Source organism: Oculina patagonica, chromosome 4 (genome assembly GCF_052425735.1).
Source record: "Oculina patagonica isolate OP01 chromosome 4, crgOcupat, whole genome shotgun sequence".
In the NCBI taxonomy this organism is placed as follows: Eukaryota; Metazoa; Cnidaria; class Anthozoa; order Scleractinia; family Oculinidae; genus Oculina; species Oculina patagonica.
The window spans coordinates 29,937,606-29,956,767 of record NC_135761.1 but is presented as its reverse complement, the minus strand read 5'-3'; the positions used below and the strand labels follow the sequence as shown (position 1 = coordinate 29,956,767).

The 19,162-nt window shown below is 37.8% G+C and overlaps 2 protein-coding genes across 3 annotated transcripts in view; one reads left to right on the top strand and one right to left on the bottom strand.

Annotated features, from left to right (window-relative positions):
* Window positions 1–8,157, bottom strand: part of LOC144652297 (U6 snRNA phosphodiesterase 1-like) — a 57,229-nt gene extending 49,072 nt beyond the window's left edge. The window contains exons 1-4 of one of the 2 annotated variants that reach the window (XR_013570469.1): window positions 7,905–8,157; window positions 2,590–2,636; window positions 1,455–1,550; window positions 342–534 (exon numbers count right to left, since the gene is read on the bottom strand). Coding sequence is in view for 1 of the 2 variants with exons in the window: in XM_078512336.1 (XP_078368462.1) it covers window positions 7,905–8,098 (194 nt within the window). In the remaining variant the exon portion in view is untranslated. The remainder of the gene's footprint in view (window positions 1–341; window positions 535–1,454; window positions 1,551–2,589; window positions 2,637–7,904) is intronic. The other variant, XM_078512336.1, reaches the window with a different exon arrangement.
* LOC144652232 (uncharacterized) overlaps window positions 1–19,162 on the top strand; it is a 99,205-nt gene that overhangs the window by 40,562 nt on the left and 39,481 nt on the right. Inside the window, exon 8 of the mRNA XM_078512246.1 lies at window positions 17,728–18,129. Coding sequence (XP_078368372.1) covers window positions 17,728–18,129 — 402 coding nt within the window. The remainder of the gene's footprint in view (window positions 1–17,727; window positions 18,130–19,162) is intronic.

Genomic DNA, 19,162 nt, shown 5'->3' with positions numbered 1-19,162 from the left:
TGACTTTCAAATTGCTACAGCGAGTATGATGCATCTAACACTGTACACAAACAAACAAATGTTAAATTTTTGTACCTTAAAGAATCTACAAAGTTATTTATCATAATTTATTTTCAAACTGCTTTTGCAAAATGCTTGGCCTAGAGTCTTGTGAATGCACACATCTTATGAAGGTAGCAATAATTTGATTATTTTCTTTAGAAGTGGGTGACTATTTAAGAGGGGCATTAATCAAGGAAATGTGATATGTAACTTAGTGAGTACATAAAATTTGATGAATCGTCTTCTGGACATCATCCATTTACTATGATAGTGTACATCATTGTTGTTGAAGTGTTTACCTGTGCACAGTGCTGAGTCCATTCCTAAGCTGTTGTACAATTGGCTCAATCCAGTAATGTCTAATGGGTACTGTTCTGGATACACTCATGTGTAACTCGTCACATGGTATCATGTGCACCTCGTGTGATGTCACAGCTGACAGACATGCAGCTACTGATACCACAAGACTCTCAAAATGTACACTGGCCTTAACTGTCAAGAACAAACATACACTCAATTACTGATTAGCAGAGTATGCATGTATATGTATGCAGGGTTGTCGAAATGATTTGAAGTAGCAGGAGATATTTTAATAGTAGACGGCTGGAGGCCCCCCATCATGCGGGGGGTCTGCGGACTAGACAGGCCCCTAGCAAGGTACAGGGGCGGTGCCCTGTTGGGGGTCCAGGATGCGAACCCCTTTTGGAGCAAAATAGATTTGAGGTTTTTACACTAGTCAGCTAAAATTGCCTCTCCTCAAAGCAATTCTATCAATTATACGTCCAACCTTCTCCAATATCATGCTCAGAACTGACCTACTAGCATTCGGAGTAGCCAGCACAGTATTCAGAATAGCCGGTGAAATGTGCCGGTTGTCGGCTTATTTTGACAACCCTGTGATGGTTCAACTCATAAGGATCTAGTGAGTGCACAAAGTGCAAATAATTGAATGAACTTAGTGTGAATAGATGCCTGATCCAAACTTGCCAACTGGAATTGTGACCATTTCCCAATTATGTAAACTTGTACCAAAAGGAGAAGCCATTGGTAATGGGGAATCAAATGCCTTCTGTAGTTGAAAATGCTTGGCATGTAGTCATTGCCTGTTGCATTGTTAAGCTAAGAACTAGTCAGAGAGTTGACCTTGATTTCCAAAAAGAACTACCTATTAAAAACTGTTCAAAACCTGTGGAAACCAGACTGAAACCACACAGTTATTTCACCAGTGATATATGCTGTGGTTCAGTTTTACCCTTGCTACAATTTAATATTTTCCTATGTTTTAAATTCATCTGACATCATCATACATAATCAAACACTAAAAAGGGCAAAGTTAACCAAAATTAATAAACAACTGTAAATAATGGAACTAATAAAGGATATTAATTTTATTAATTAATTATATCACTCACATGGAATGAAGACATGCATTGCCCAGTTACCAGGAAAGTGTGAAAATGTTCTCACTCGTCCATCATGTTTAGATGGCTCATCCTCTGGCATGGAATCTAAACAAAAGTATCAAACACATTTATAGTCGGCACGTCAGCTACAAAAGTTGTGGAAGGTCGTACCCGCTAGAATAGGACATTACATACCTAGAATGTCCCTGTATTATTGCTAGGAACAAAGCCAAGTAATTCTCAGAGTTGAAACTACTTAGTTATTCGAGGAGCTGTGTACAACTTACATACATACAACTTATTTTGCTAGATAGTCCTGAAGTCTGAGACCCACAAGCCTTCATGGACAAAGTTTGAGGAATCGGCCCATAACTGAAGAACTGGGAAAACTTGCATGTTGGTTCATACCAGTCCAGCCCACGTGCCAGTGCACTAATTTTTCAGAGCTTATTTCTTTATGAAAGAGCAAGATGTTCTATAGGAACCAAACTTACATGAAAGTACTCTTTTTGAATGTAACAAAAAAGCCAAAAACCTTCAGTTGTTATTAAATAATAATACCGATAATAATAATAATCCCTGAACAACTCTAAAGAGCATTTGCTGCTAACAGTTGGAGAAAAAAATGTAGTGTGATATTTAATGACTAAAAACCAAGTTTGTTCAGAACAATAGAATTAAAGAAACACAAAAGTGAAGTGTGTGTCAATGAGAACACATAAGGCATCACCTTAATGCTTCCATAACTGTTTCAAGGTCCACTAAACATTTATGAATATAAAAACACAGGCAATTTATTTTAGTTACACTAAGGTAGTGCTGAGTTCTGACAATAACATTTATTTATACCTTTGATCAGAGATTCAACACATTAATCTCTTTTGAGCATTTGTAAGAAACCAATACAGTCAACTCCCTCTAAAATGGACACCTTAGGGACCGGCTCCAATTGTCCGTCTTAGAGAGGTGTCCGTCTTTAAGGAAGTTTAGTTGCAGTAAAATGACAAAAAAACGGCAGGAACGGGACCAACACCAGGTGTCCATATTATTGAGGTGTCTGTTAAGAGAGAGTTGACTGTACTTCAAATTGTATCCCTTCAAAGGCCTAGAAATCAATAATGAGCAAGAAATCTTCATTGTTTACCTTCTTTAAACATGTCAAGTACTCCACTAGGCAGTGGCAACATATCTCTGTTCATTAATAACAAGACACAAACTGTCATTTAAAATAGTGAAATTCTCTATCAGTGAATTCTAAAAATACATGTTACACATCAACTATGATTGTGTTTTTAACTAATAGGATTGAGAAAAAAATGTGTGAACCTTTAAGGTGGCCCGCGGGTATTTATGAGGCTGACAGTTCCCTTTTTTAAGCGCATTTTAAAACGGAAAACGTGAAGCGATTGCTTCGCCGATTTTTAAGACTCTGAAAGAATAATGCTTAAAGTATATAAAATGATAAATTTTATGGCGATCAAACGCGATTTGTTTAAGTGATGAGCGATTTTCGGAAGCCTTCGTTTTTAATAAAATGCGATTATTTTTAAAATGCCACGGTGATTTTTTTTGTAATTACCCCAAAACGCTGCCAAACAGTTGAAGTTTACTCACAACAACTTACAGGAAAATCCGCTCCGTAGATTTCCTGAACGAGCGACATCTTTATTTTGCCTTTAAAAACTGTTGTGTCATGCGTCTGACTTGACCGTCGCATAAATGTGATACTTATAATAACACAGTACCAGCCAGTTTTGAGGCTGATGTCACCTTAATCTTGTGAGAAGATCGTGTATATACATCAAATGTTAGCAGTCAATAAACATGGATGGTTTTCAGCCGAATTTTTGAAAATATCAAACAAATGACGTTATTTCAAATTGCGAAAAATTTGTCGATTTTTTTTGCATTTTTTTAAAGCTGCAGCTAGAACAGGATATTGCAAAGGTTTGTGCCAAGTTTCAGGGTATTTCGTTCATACGGTTCGAAGAATTTCGGTCGCAAAGTCAGGTACATTTGCTTTCCAAGTTCTAATCGCTTTGTAAACCTCGCATTTCGAATGAAATTATTCTGTTGTTGTTTGAAGAGAGGTGTTGCTTCCAAATTCCGCACGATCTTCTGCTGCCAGGGAATACATGTGCAGGAACGGTAATTGTCATTTTAATAGTAACTATTTCAGACTGTGTTATTTGCAAGTGGCAGAAGATCATGCGGAATTTGAAAGTAATACCTCTCTTCGAAAACAACAGTATAATTTCATTCGAAATGCGGGGTTTACAAAGCGACACTTATACAAATCGCATTTGATCGCCATAAAATTTATCATTTTATATACTTTAAGCATTATTCTTTCAGATTCTCAAAAATCTAAGCAATTGCTTTACGTTTTCCCGTTTTAAAACGCCCTTAAAAAAGAGAGCTGTCAGCCTTATAAATACCTGTGGGCCACCTTAAGTTTATTAGAGGTAAGCTGATCACTCATATAATTTACATGAACCACTTTCACTGAACTTTTTATTGAATAGATCAGTCTCTAGATTATGCTAAAACAGTAAGATGCCTCTCTCAGTTTCTATCAGATTTTGATAGTTGGCTCTGGGCTTCACCAAATATGAACTAAGCCAATAGAAACCTCTAGCTTGCCACCTAATTGTTAAATAGTCTTGTAATTTATTTTTAATTCTCAGCTTCCTTCATGAGTGTGGACAATATGCAAGCACTTGTATCAAAATTCGAATAGGCCATTTCCGAATTACCCTTTGCCTCTGTTTCAAAACGAGTCTAAGTGCGAAACCATTCATATGAAAATGAGTTTCACCTACAGTTCCATTTTCATGCAAATCAAACTCATTTTCATTTGAATGGTTTCGCACGTAGACTCATTTTGAAACAGAGGCAAAGGGTAACTCAGAAATGGCCTATTCCACTTGACATTTTCAGCTTGATAATTCGTGAACTTTGATGGTTTGACATTTTGACAGTTGTTGTCTTTTTCAACCAATAAACTGCTTTTAACCATTCTAACAAGCTTTGTGATTGGCTTATTGTTGCGTACTTATGAGAGTACAGATGTACACTGACGCCACCTTTATTCACTTGAAAAAAGTTTGTTTTGAAAATTGCGCGAATTCGTGGGGAAAAAATAGTTTTCTTAATAACAAAACAAATAAAGAAGCCTCGACTGTGCTCTGTTCTGTTGTAAAGCACTTAGGAAGAGGCTAGAGCACTCAAGGAGTGGGGTGAAACACTCGGCTATCGGCTCGTGTTTTACCCTACACTTCTTTTGAAAAAAAAATATTGTACTGCAATAAACACTTTGTAATTGAACGTTCCGAGTGTTAATATCGCTTCTTGCCGCAGAAAAAGGGGGGAATTAATTTGCCGAATATGCGCATAGCACTAGCATTTGCCCGTTGAAAATGTTTTAATTTTTTTTAGTTCGAAAATTAGTGATTTCTGCGAGCGGCGCAACATAAAAGCTTTGATAGGGTAGCTTTCCTTTAAACAGAGATACTTTCACCGTTTGAATCAACAAATTGCGCCAAACAGAGCCATAGTTGGTAAAGAGAAGTGGAGGTTTATCAAAAGGAAAATAAATTCTCCATATACAGTATATAATGACAATTTTAGGCGTTGTTTAGGTTACACTGGCCATCTACGAGCACTTTAAGGTAATCAAATTCTGCTGATGGATTTTTGCAAAACGGGGAATATCGAAGCACGAGAAAGATTTCTGCAGTCTTGTCTTTGACAACGCGCCCTTTTGTCCCAGTGATTGTAACGCGTCACGGATTGTGTATTGTTGTGTTACCTGTCAAAGCTGCACGTGAAACACAATATTTATGCAAATTTGAGACATTGATGTTCGCTTATTCACAACTGAACCGAAGGCGGGAAATCTTTTATAAGTCGTAGTCAAAAGTAGAGTGAAGCGTGGAATAACGTTTTGACAATGTGACGAACTGCAAAAAACAATTTTGTTTCGGAAACAGGTCGCGTATTTGTGAAACTCGAGAATTATAATATCACGGCAAATGTTAACAGTGAAGCAAATTTGCATTAGCGTCATTGATTACCTTCGAGTTTTGCTTCAGTAAACTCGGTATCGAATGTTCTGTGTTTCAAAGTTTATTTCTTTGGCCTTAAGCGGCGAAAGAAAGTAATAAAAACCGCAGTTTGAAGGGTAAAAGCAATAAATTCGAAATAGTTTCTCAGGTCAACTGTTCGCTCGCAATGCGATATATTCAACCATGCAATACTGAATACTACGTCATTCGGCTTCGCTTTCATGATACTCGAATCGAAATAAGTATAGCTTTAATCTTTTTCAGAATTATAAGAAAGTCATTTATGGCCAGGCTATTGAAATTTTATGTGAGCCTTGCGAACGGTTTGGCTACCCGTTTCGAATTTTTCCTAAGTCGTTTGAGCGGTTCAGCCACTCGTTTACAATTTTTCGCGAGTCGTTCGAACGACTTGGCAACTCGTTCGGAATTCTTAATAACCCGTTCGAACTTACAGTGGCACCCGTTTGAAACGGCCTGTAGACTCGTTTAAAATCAGTTCGATAGTCGTTTATTTCACCCGTTTTAAGGAAAGTCGTTAACGTACGTTTTCCCGTGCAAGGTCACATTTGTTAACTAGTAGAGGCTTTTATCAATTGGCTGACTGGCTTCACTAGCCCCTATAGTTATTCCAGGCAGTCAGTGCTCTAATTTTTAAAAGATCTGAAATGTAAATAGTAAAACACAAGAAGAGTACAATAAAGATTGTTGTTGTTGTTCAGTGTTGCTAACCAATGTGTTATGTAGGCTAACCAGAGTGGCCTGCATGACTTGCATGACTCATGAGCCATAAATTCCAAATCCCAATATAAAGGCTACCTGCAAGCTACCTAAGCTAACTGTTGGCTTCAGAGTGCTATTTAGGCTAACCAATGTGTTCTCTAGGCTAACCAGAAATTATGGCTTACATGCCTTCCTCAAGAAGTTGTCTATTAATGCTAACATCACAATGACATACGTTCTTAATAACGTATTGTTTAACAAGGAGGACGATGTCAACGCCAATCCCCGGGGTTTCCAGGGTATCATGCGTTTTATTGATGATTTGGGTGGTAGATGGGTTGGTCCTACTGAGCCCTTCCACAAATGGGTACAATGGCTCAATGGTTGTACTAAACCAAAGTATGGGATAGAATTCACCAGTAGAATTGGGAATGAAGTAGAGTTTCTAGACATTCTCATAAGTTTTGATCATCTAGGTAATCCCATTACGGATTTGTTTGTCAAGCCCACTGATGCGCGAAGATATTTGTCACCTGAGGTCATACTTTTAACAGTGTGATTTATTCCCAAGGCATACGTCTTAGACGTATCATCTCCAACAATGACAAGCTTTTGGTCAGATTAGACGAGCTGGCTGATGCTTTTATAATCAGTGGTTACAACAGAGGGTCGGTTAAACGTATTCTTAACAAGATAGCCTCCAAACCCCGGGTTCTGTCGTATAACATGAGAAATCAAGAGAACAAAAACATAGTACCTTGGGTTATTACATATGGCCCGGGTGCTAAGCAAACCAGGGAATTTGTTCTACAGGGCTCCAAGATCTTGGACAAATCACCCATTTGGAGGGATTTAGGAGCTCCTGTTATGATTTGCACTCGCAGGGCATCCAATCTTAGAGACCTTTTGTACAAACGTAAGGCTATTTCTTTGTCTGTTCCGGGTGAGAGCAAAGGGACACTTCCATGTGGGGTTAAACGATGTTTATCCTGTAATTTAATTAATCCCATCAACACCGTAAATAGTACCACTACAGGGAATTATTTTCGTATTAATTGCAAATCTTCATGTACTTCTAGATCTTTAGTTTATATGGCAGAATGTATATTTTGTAAAAAACAATATGTAGGTAACACAACCCAAAAGTTGCGTGACCGCATAACTGGGCATAGAAACAGCAAGGAGTCTGCCCTTAAAATTCATTTAGATTTCCATAATTCTACTTTTAACCAAACATTTAAGTTTGTAGTATTAAGCCATTCTTCTCCTGAGAAGTTAAATGAGTTAGAGTCCATTTGGATAAGTAAGTTGCGCACTAGTGAGCCTGATGGCCTTAATAGGGTTGATCCGTGTGCATTACGCACCGGCGTTACTTAATTTTATAAATATCTCGACACACCCTATCTGTACTGTAATATCATGTTACTGGTCGTTGCCATTTCAAATGTTACTACACTGAAGAGGACCGTTACGGTCGAAAGGCCTATCAGTAGTTTATTAAAATCGTAGCTGTATGGCGATACACAATTTGTTCTTTTTAGTATATCTATTAAAAGTCAGCACTTTATACCAAGTATGCAGTTGAGGCCTACAGTTTATACTGACCAACTACAGTTTCAAAATATGGTTGAGTGTTGTATTTAGAAGAGCTTTAATAACTTCATAAGCTTACCTTTCATTCTTGCTATCTTGCTCACCGCAGTCCCAAAAACCATCGCAAGCTTCGTCCGGATTTCCTTTCCCTAAGGATTTAATTGTTTTCTTTTCTTTTTCATCTAAGTCCTCTTTATCACTGCTTGAGTCTTCAGACTCATCGGATGCGTAAGATGATAACAATTGCGATAAACCATCTTGTTTTACGGACATCTTTTCTCCTCAAAATTACCGTCATTTGTCCGCCATTTTGAAATTGGACCCATTCTAGTCACCAGTAGCTGCTCCTTCAACTAAGTTATTTTCTTTACCAGTCTCTCGCCGTCTTTGCCTATGGAATCCTTGGAATGCCTCAGAAAAAGAATCGAATATAATGGAAGTTTCTGGGGCAGTAAATCATTTTCCATTGCCTTTTTATTCACATAGCGCGTACATTCCAGTCTCTTTAGCTTCACTGTGTTTTGATACAAATTTTCGTCAGCTATAGAATTAGAATAACAGGAAATTGAAAGTGAAAGGTCAAACTCAAAATCCCTCTAGATACTATTACATTCCTCACGCAGATTTTGTTGTTCAATCGTTGTTGGGGCACAGCCCCTTTCTTCGCCAACGGATTTACTTTATTTGACCTGAAAACGTTTTCTTTTACTCTGGACAGGCCTTATGAGAGAAGATTATCCGACATATCAAAGGTTTGCTTTCCCTATTTTTACTCATGCCCGTTGATGCATGAGAAGCTATGAGATAAACACTGAGAGAGTGCGCAAGCCAACGAAACGAGCGAAGATTGTAGACCAGTAGCATATTATTTCGTCAGTTTTTATTTTACAACAAAGATCTATAGTTCTACTTCAAAGTCTGATGTACGCATTCATGCGTCTCCTTATTTATCTTCCCCTCTCGTGTTGACGTCTTTCAAGCAGCATACTGATGAGTATGCAAATTAAGTTCCTCTTTCACTTGTGAATCGCTGACAGTCTGATCTTGTCGAAGAAGGTTCGATCCAAGGTCTACAAGTCTGCTCGTCAAAATACAGGTTTGACTATTGATTTTGTATCCTTGAAAGTTAATGCACCGGGTATTTAGACAAGATACTTCTCGATTCCTGTACGAACGTCGGCGGCAAAAGAGGTGCTAGGGGTTCCGGGTAAACTGCAAGCTCTTTACTGGGTTCAGCTGTATACAAGATACAACTCTTGATATTCGGCATTATATTGCATATTAAGGACCATTAAGAAGTTCCTTCGACTAGTGTCGACGATTTTCTGCACAGGCTTACAGAACCTTTAGTTGGCCTGTCGATATTCCTCATTTTGTGAGGTTCTTTTTCTCGTCTGTCGCAGTTCAAACTATGTATTATTATTCAGGAAATACAAATACATGTACGTAAGGTTGGTTAGTAACAAACCTTACTGTTTTTCGATTCGGATTGGTTGGCTAAGGGCGACTTACCAACTGGATTTATTATTCAGTAAGGTTCTTGAAAGTTAGTAATGTAAAAGATGGTGTAGGTAAGGTTTTAGAAGTTTCTATTATCGTAGCTACGGGGACTGAAGAAGAAGAATCCCATTAAATGAAACAAGAATAACAAAAAATTTCGAGGTGAAATATAATGGAATAATGGCCCTGGTTTTCGGGAATAACGGAAGCGATGTTTCTTTTGGAATTATCGGCGACATTTCTCTGGAATAATGTGAGTAGCTAATCGTTGCTTTGTTCGTGTTGACATCCATCTAGTCTCGCTAGTAGAATGACCGCGCTTTCAAATAATTATATCAAGGAATATATCGGGGGTGGAAGCGGAATCATTGGACTTTGGATATTCATGCTTCCTGTCTTATTTTACCTCGATGATTCATGATTCATTTATAAATTTTACTCCATATTCATGATTCATTCTTTTTATCCTGCTTTCAAAATAACGTGTTACCAGTTTCTGTTGTTTTGCTTTTACATGCAGGCTGGTTGTGCATTCCGGTTCCCTGCTAACAGAGTCTCCTTTTCCAAATAGAGACTCGTCTGGCACGGAATAATACCGGAAGCCGATATTAAATATTTTCAGTAAGGATGAGATGTGAAGGCAAGGGTACATTCGTGTTTCCATTGTCTTCCTATAGGGGGGTCTGGGGGCATGCTCCCCCAGGAAATTTTGAAAATTAGATGCCCAGAAATGCGATTTCAGGCCATTTCTGGAATATATTTGTTAAGAATTTAGTAATTGACCCATCAGTTTAATTTTTGTTACATTCTATATTCAAAAGCATGCAATATCGATGGAAGCATTTATTTGTTATTCATGATTCTTATAGCCATAGGCCATCTCTTGTTATTCATGATTCCCAAGTTGTAAACACAAAGATTCATGATTACTACCAATTTTACAGCTATGATTCATGATTCATGATTCCGCTTCCACCCCCGAGAATATATTTCATGCACAAATTTCCTGCAGAATCAATTTCTTTACTCACAGTCAGTTAGGAACATTTTCTGGCACCCATCAAAAGCTACATGTGAGCCTCCCTATCTTGGTACACGCAGACTTATATTTAAAAGCAGAGTTTTTGTTTTATGGATTGAAACTGCGTGGCATTGTAGTCAGTGTAATTCACAGCCGAATAAATGTCTCACTTCAGCAACAAATTGCTTAAATGACTGTTTAAATTAATGAAAAGCAGATAGTTGCTGAAACAGTATATTAACAAGGAAAGTTTTGCCGACGTTGTTCTGTTTGTTCAGTTTTTGATGTCCTTTATTTTCTTTATAAGTTTACTTTTATACGACCCCACGAGCCCGAAGCTGAAATCTTCGCTTCAATAGAAATCTTCGTTTTTCCGCAGTTATCGTCCCGATTTCGATTTCTTTGGAAATACCCATAGAGGGGCTCACATGTGCGGTGAAAACGATGATAGCTCAAATAACAATTAAAACTCGCATCATTTCAGTACAAAATGGACAACTGATTGAATTCATGAATTACCGAGCAAAGCCTACGATTTGCACAATTTAAAATGCATGTTAAATAAAACTTCATTCAGCATGGTATTAAACAGGTAGAATCTGAGTAGAAGGCAATTTCAGGTTACTCAAAACTCCTCACATATAGCTTGAAATTAATTGTGTTTATCATTTTAGTGACTCTTCGACACGCGAGGGAGTCTTATCGGACCAAAATGTCCAGTGTCAGATGTCCTCGAAAGAAAGGTATTTAGAATCAATGTTTTCAAGGACTGTTTTTTTCCTAAACATGCTCCACAGCTTTAGGGACGGATCATTAGATATAACTGTAGGGGGGTGACTTTTACCAAAAAAAATTCCTGCAAGGGAAACTTGTCTAAAAAAATTCCTGCAAGCGGTTATGCCTAAAAAAAATTCGTGCAACGGAAGTGACATGCAAAGCATTAAAGGGCAACGTAAAAGAAAAAAAAGTTAAAGGAAGAATATTGTAACACGTTACACTTTATTAAAACAGGAGCTGTTTGATATTTTTCATACAACGAAACATATTAGAAATGGTGATATCTTGCTTTCTGTTCGATCAAGACTACCACACATTTTTCCTGATATTTAAAATTATCAAAAATTATACTATAAAATATTTCCTTTCTTTCTTGTATTTAAATATATTTTAGATAGAAAATCAAGTTTAATAAATAACAACTGATATATTTTTCAACCATATTAACATCATAATTTTGTTCATAAAACAGTAACAATGGCCAAATTGGCATTATCTGTCAAATGCATTTTAATATTTTTTATTTTATTTTTTATTTTTTATTTTTTCATTTTAGTAACTGTATGACCTGCAAAGGATCAAACCAAATTCCACGCTTCCAGTGATGTCCTCGCAAACAAAGGTATGTATTTGTTAACCTTTTAAAATTATGGAACATTGGACTCATGATGCTGTGGGTCAACCCATGCAATCACAAAGAATTCGCTAGGTCACTTAGTTCGGGTATTACAGAAAGTATTTTATTGCTACCTTCAAGTTGAAAGAGGCGTGTAATAATGACGTTTACTAAGGTATCAAAAAAGTGTTATAACACAGCCAGTAAATCCTTAATAGCGCAAGTGCGCAACCACACGCCCGAGCTCCATAAATTGACGTGTACCATATGCAAACTTTATCACCACTAAGCAGATTTATTTTGTTCGCCTAATGAGCAAAAAGAACCAATGTTATTTTAAAAATAAGGAACGACAGTGAAGCTCTTCCCAACATTACTATCAGTGTAAATTTTCTAGCCCCACGAAGCATCAACATACGGACAGTGAAAACGAAGCCATATCAAGAGAATTTTGGTTTAAATTGGCGAATAAAATTGATTCTTGCTTGCACTTCAAGCTGTGCGTCTGTCGAGCTATGGACGCACTTGGTCAATTGCTGGAGAGCATTTTTTTTTTTAAAAAGCTAGATGTGCTTTCGGGTACGCCTTTGAGCAACGATCAGCAAGTTTAACGCTTTTCTTGCGCTCTTTAGTCAAATTCTCCTGAGAGTCCTCGAGAAAGTAGTTATTTAAAAGGCTAGTCTTTTGTAGTAAAACTGTAAATGAGACGTTTGGTGTTTCTACCCTTGAACACATGTTAATCAGATATTGCATGTACAGTTACATATGCAAGGTATACTCTGATAAGAGCTTATGCAATCAGGATCTTTTCAGTTGTAATACAGTTATTTGAATTGTTTACGTCCGTTAGCAAACGAAACCGTAACGTTGTTGGGTGTTACAAGTTTGCATAATTTATTTATAGGAATCGGAATCCTCGAGCTGTTCTTTTACGACCAGTGTAGAAGAACATCAAGAGAGTAGTGGTCCTGACACATCATCATCAAGAAAATTAAGAGTTACTTTCTTGGCATCAGAATGGGGATCAAGTAAAGGAGGACTTTCCACCGTAAATAGAGAGTTGGCCATAAACGTGGCAAAAGACCCTGATGTACATGTCACTATTTTTGTCCCACAATGCAACGACGAAGACCAAAAAGCTGCTCTTAGTCACCGGATTGATCTTGTCAAGGCAAAAAGGCGACCTGGCTACGATGAGCTTGAATGGCTGAGCTTCCCACCAGATGATTTGCAAATTAACGTAGTTGTTGGTCATGGTGTGAAGCTCGGGCATCAAGCACAAGTAATAAGGGAGTCTCACAATTGTAAATGGGTTCAGGTTGTTCATACAGCCCCTGAGGAACTTGGAATGTATAAGACATATTCTAATCCAGTTTCTGTTAATGAGAAAAAACATGAAACTGAGGTCGAACTTTGTGAAATGGCTGATTTTGTTGTAACAGTTGGACCCAAATTGAGTGAAACTTTTCGCTCCTATCTTCGCGGGTGTAAGAAAGATCAAATGGTCTTTGAATTTACTCCTGGACTTTTTGCTGAGTTTTCTGACGTCAAGCAGGTTGTTGATGAAAGGAAAAAATTCAAAGTCCTTGTTTTTGGGCGTGGAGACGAAGAAGATTTTGAATTGAAAGGGTTTGACATTGCAGCCAAAGCTGTTTCAATGTTAGATGACACCCATCTTGTTTTCGTCGGTGCACCAGATGGAAAGCAAGACGAGGCAAAAAACCGTTTGCTCGAATGTGGCATCTCTGCTCAATGTCTAACTGTACGAAGCTTTTCACAAAGCCGGGAAAGTTTAAAAAAGTTGCTTTGCGAAGTCGATCTTGCAGTAATGCCGTCGAGAACGGAGGCATTTGGTTTGACGGGTCTTGAAGCCTTATCAGCTGGTCTACCCATCCTTGTTAGTGGAAACTCCGGATTTGGAGAAGCTCTAAGTAAAGTGCCATTTGGTTCTTCATTTGTGGTTGATTCAGATAATGCAAATGAATGGGCCAAATCAATCAAGAATATTTCAGGCAAAGACAGGGTGAAGCGACTTAAGGAGTCTAAACTATTGCGTATGTCATACCAAGAGGAGTACAGCTGGGAAAAGCAAAGTAAATCTCTCATCAGCAAGATGGTCAACATGACTCATGGTAGGTGTCTTTTTAGTATCAACTTTGTTCACTAATAGACCGACTGAAAATGAATTATTTACTAGTAAGTAGCTAAAAAGTGTTGATAAGAAGCCGGGATTAGAAGTTTATTATATGACTTTCTTTGTTACGCAGTTGCCGAATTTTGCCAGCCTGGTGGCATGATGAAAAATCTGACCTCAACATTTAGCCTGATCTGCTTTAAGTTGGGAATGTAACACTGAACCTGCGCTTTTATCCATGTGAAATTGAGGAGGGATTTCGATAATCTCAGTGATGTTGAGACAAAGATACGAACAATATCCCTATATGTGAAATATGTTTGAATTACTGCAAACAAAAGGAAAACATTATATTTAAATTTAATAATAGGTTATTGCCAATATATAATCAGACAAAAAGAATAACATTTTAAATCATAAAAGTGATCGATTCAAGTTGAGGTTATTTCCTTAATAATCTAGCTCAATTAAAACGGCCTAGAATACTGCAAATTTAGAGCAAAAACCTTGCTGGCTATTACCGGAATGTCACAGCGAACACTTAAACACAGCGTTTGCTGGTAACATTTCATGCTAAGCATTGATTAAAAAAAGTAGGAATCCTAAAGCTTTTAGGAAATTCCTCCTAGTTTGTTTTAGAGCTAACAGTGTAATAGTACATGTGCAAAATCAGCTTAAAAAGATAGTTTGCAAACTAGAATGACAAGTACACTGTAATGTTTTTTTTTTTGGTAGATGCTTCTGTATCTTGCTTGAGCTCAACAGGAAGAACAGTACAGATTCCACAAACGGCAGTCAAGTCTAAGCACCCACCAGGTACCGTACCTTCGAGCACACAGTTGTTTATATGTCTGATTTGTCGACTGGTATATTGACTCCAGGCAATGGAAGTAACAAAAAAAATAATTTCCAAGAAAAACTACTAATTGTAATTCTGCTAAATGTAATTCCCAAGAAAAACTACTGAACATTAAACAACCATTTACAATTAGGGCATTATTGGCTGTATTTACAAAAGCCCGCTAGGGTGCATGACTACTCATTACCAGAAGAGCCCACAAACCACCACCAGTACTAAAAGCCGAAAATACTTAAAGCCGGATACTGCATTGGACTGTATAATGAAAGACAATTTAGGAAGAATAGAAAAAAAAGAAAAGCCAAGGTAGGAAACTTGGTAACAACTACCAGTTGTTTCGTTTGAAACAACTTAAAATTTGTGGATTTTCTTTTTAAGGTACCCTGCCCATAGTAATCACAATTGACAGCGTAACATATCAAAAGGCAAAAAGCGGAGATCCTGTGCAACAAGAGGAAGCCAAGCGGATTATAATGACTGAAATGACGAAGCATTTTCTTCGGACTCGTGCAGCTGACGTCCCAGTCGACAACTACCCTCTCTGCCTTGATTACTATTTGAAAGGAGTTCTTGACTTAATAATAAGAGAGGCAATCGAGGGAAGTTTGCGGATAACAGTCGAGTGCAGTGCTCTGGAAATTCTTGAACGCCTGTGGGAAGACTACTCTTCCGGTCACTTCAATGCCGTAGTCGAGGAATGCCTTTTGACAGATGATATTAAAAAGAGATTTGATGTGAAATCCGTAAAGTTGGAAACAACTATTTTGGAAGAAGATTACTTGGCTTGCAAACTGTTCCTAATGGGAATTTTACGTGAGTATACAATCTACAGCTTGGATGATTTAACATTTTGATTCACAAAAAATGATCGACAACTTATTCAGTGTTATTTCTTCTAATTTATTGATACACAGCTACGGCATCAGTAGCAGCATATACATATTGAGGACCTTCTTCCGTTTGATAGGTAGTCTGTTGTGTAGTCCGTTAGGTAGTCAGTTTTGCATTTAGAACAAGATGGAAATCCGAGTTATTGCTTGTGGTCACATGGAGACTCGATGGAGACTACAAACATTAGTTAGCTATTTTAGTAATGCGACCGCTTCTCTGTTCACTCTAAGTTACGAAATTTATGCCATGATTATCCAAAACAATACAAACTAACTAAAGGCATACCCAAACAGGGTGCATGGGTTAAGCCTAAGTTTACAAACAACCAATCAGAATGCGGTCTCTGATGTTTCTTTTGGCATGTGCACATGCCAGGTGAACATAAATGTGTAAATCCCAAAAGTAAGCGTGAAAAAGGGGGCCAAGGGTTAACCCTTAATATGCTAAGTCCGGATTATTCCGGGATTTGGAGGAAAGGCCATTTAACCACTTATGTCGTCACCAATTTACACGTCAGCAGATTTTTGTGACGTGCAACTTATAGAGTTTGGATAGATCTTTCCACAGAACTGTCCGTCTTGATTATTGACTGCATTCTGACAAAGCTAATCGAAAAAACGTGATCAGTTTAAAATTGGTGCTAAATCAGGCCAATATACCCGTACTCGATCATGGTCTCCTTTCCAGGGTTTTCCATTGATTAAGATCAAAACTTTTCAGGCCAGTAGAAGGGGTGCACAGAGTAAAAGATGGAGAATATAAGAAAGAAGAGAAAAACGAAAGGAAGCAAGGAAAAAAAATCGGAACGGTTTAGCAAAAAAAAAAAAAAAAAAAAACGGCTTATGCGCATGCGCCAAGTAAAATGTTGTACATTTTTACATGGAAATTGCATCAAAAACTTACTGTAGTGTCAGAAAGTGCATTCCTAGGAAAGTTTAGAGAAATTTAGGACTGTAGAGCCAAGAAAATCGATTAACGGTTAAAAAAACCTGTTTTTGGAGAAATTTCAGCATATTAAGGGTTAAGAAACCAAAATCAAACAACAAACGTCGCATTCTGCGGTGACAAGCATGCTGTAAAAGTTAAACCATTTTTATGAAATTTCAACAACGGTTTCCCGCACGAACATATAAAACAAAAACAATAGCCTGACAAGCTTTCCCCTGTCCGCAATGCTTACATTTTAGGGTTGCCACGAATTACAAACTACTTTTTAAGTCTGATGTGTCATCCAAATGGTAACCAGAGCTTACAGTATTAACTCCGTTGGTGTGACCGCGCAGTCGACCGCAAGCACTAACAACAGCTATGCATGACGTCATTTATGTGACCACAGCCATTCTGGTCTACACTAGAATCAGTTGCCTTAGAGGTAGACGAACTTTTTCTTTCTATTTATCTTTTATAGGGCACCTAAAATAATAGAAAAACAGATTTGTTACAGATATAAATTACATGTATATCATTAAAGTACTGTTGCTGATGCGTTTTATCTCGATTTCTTTAGAAGTGAATCAGGACAATGAATTGTCGCCCCAAGACCAGATCCAAGCTGCTGATGAAACGCAGACCCAGAGTGCTGAAGAACCTGAACCAATGACTGTCCACCCAGCAGAAAACTGTAAGCGATAATATTTTTCTATTAGGAAAGAATATGGCCAGGTTTTAATGTGAAACTAAATGTTTATAAATGGAGGTGGGAACTACAGCCAACACTCTCTCATAGAAACCACTATAAGGCGATAATGGTTGGGTTGTTCCCGTCGAATAATATTTCCCTTTTTGTTTGTTTAACAAAATGTCTTAAGGGTAGAATCTACAAAAAGCAGTCACTAGCCAGCTCCGATGTTTAACCCACTTACGAATTTTCTTTGCGTAGGCTACAACAACCCTCTGTGTGCCCATCTCTCTAAGCTGTTAAAGCTGTTCTCGAGGCTGTCCATATCAAAGACAGAGTTTGCTGTATGACCATTAGCTCCCATAACTTGTATTAAATATACACGATCAAACTGAAGGCCTTTGGTAAAGAAAAATTGCTGACTGTAACTTTGGTGTTCTTTTTTTGCTCTTGTTTCATGTACCTGGGTCGTTGAAAACTTCGTAGATAGAGACGGTTTCGCAAACACACAAAGAGAAAATTGTACACAGCAACAAGAAGACGAAAGGCAACAACTAGTGTCCGATGGAGGAAGTTCTATTTTGAAGGAAGAAACATCTGATGAAGAGGAATTACCTCAGTACTTCCAGCATCTAAAAGTGATTCCAGACTCGACAACAAGAGAAGGAAGCGAGAATAGTTTACGAATTGCAGTGGAGTGCCAAAATCTGGAAAGTCTTGAACGCCTTTGGGAAGACTATCGTTCCGGTCGCCTTAATGCAATAGCCGAGAAAGGCCTTGTGACAGAGGATATAAAGAGCAGATTTCATGTGAAATCTGTAAATTTAACAACAACTATTCAGGAAGAAGATTACTTGGCGTTGAACGAGTTTCTCAAAAATAAACCACGTAAGCTGAGAAAAAGATTTTTGTCTAAAAATGAGTCTAGTATGATGACACTTTTCACGTCACGCAAACTAATTTAGGGTGCGTTTCTTTGGGAAAATCCAAAATTGGATCATTGATCTCAGATCACACGGATACTTTGCTCCCAAAGAAACGAAGAGTCCGAAAACGGATTTTTTGCCATGACAACCCCGTAAACACATTTCGCACAGAACATAAAATATCTGCACAAATTTATTTTTCGTCGAATGTATCCTAACTAAAATAATTTAAGCATACAAAATCTTTTACAAAAACCACACGTCGAGGTAGATCACCCTTAGGGTGCGTTTCTTTGGGAAAAATCCAAATCCGGATTCTTGATCCAAAAACGGATTTTGCGTTTCTTTGCCTATATCCGAAAATGGATTAATCTTGGATCAATGATCTGAAGAATCCACACTTCGAGTGGATACATCGGATCATATCTGAATCCGGATTTTTAGGATTCATGATCCGTGCGTTTCTTTGGGAAAGGATTCGAAAAAAGTGCCTTGGCCCAGCGGTCTTTGCTGTGAAAATACAGGTTCGCTCTTTGTAAACACTGCCATACAGAAAGTTTTAGGCGGTTATTTCGATCAAAATACAAAAATATTTCACGATAAAAGGAAACGGTAGCTTCAGATAGGTATGTAGTATCATTTTAAACGGGATACAGATTTTCTAGAACAGCCACTGTGTGCCTACGGAAGTTGTATCCTTTTGAAATTGTCACTAGTGAAATTTGCACTGATCATTTCGCAATCATTTTCGCTCTCAGATGCTTTCTCTCGCCACATTGTGCTTAACGCTAAAGAGATCTACTTCGACGTGTGGTTTTTGTAAAGATTTTGTATGCTTAAATTATTTTAGCTAGGATACATTCGACGAAAAATAAATTTGTGCTGATATTTTATGTTCTGTGCGAAATGTGTTTACGGGGTTGTCATGGCAAAAAATCCGTTTTCGGATTCTTCGTTTCTTTGGGAGCAAAGTATCCGTGTGATCTGAGATCAAT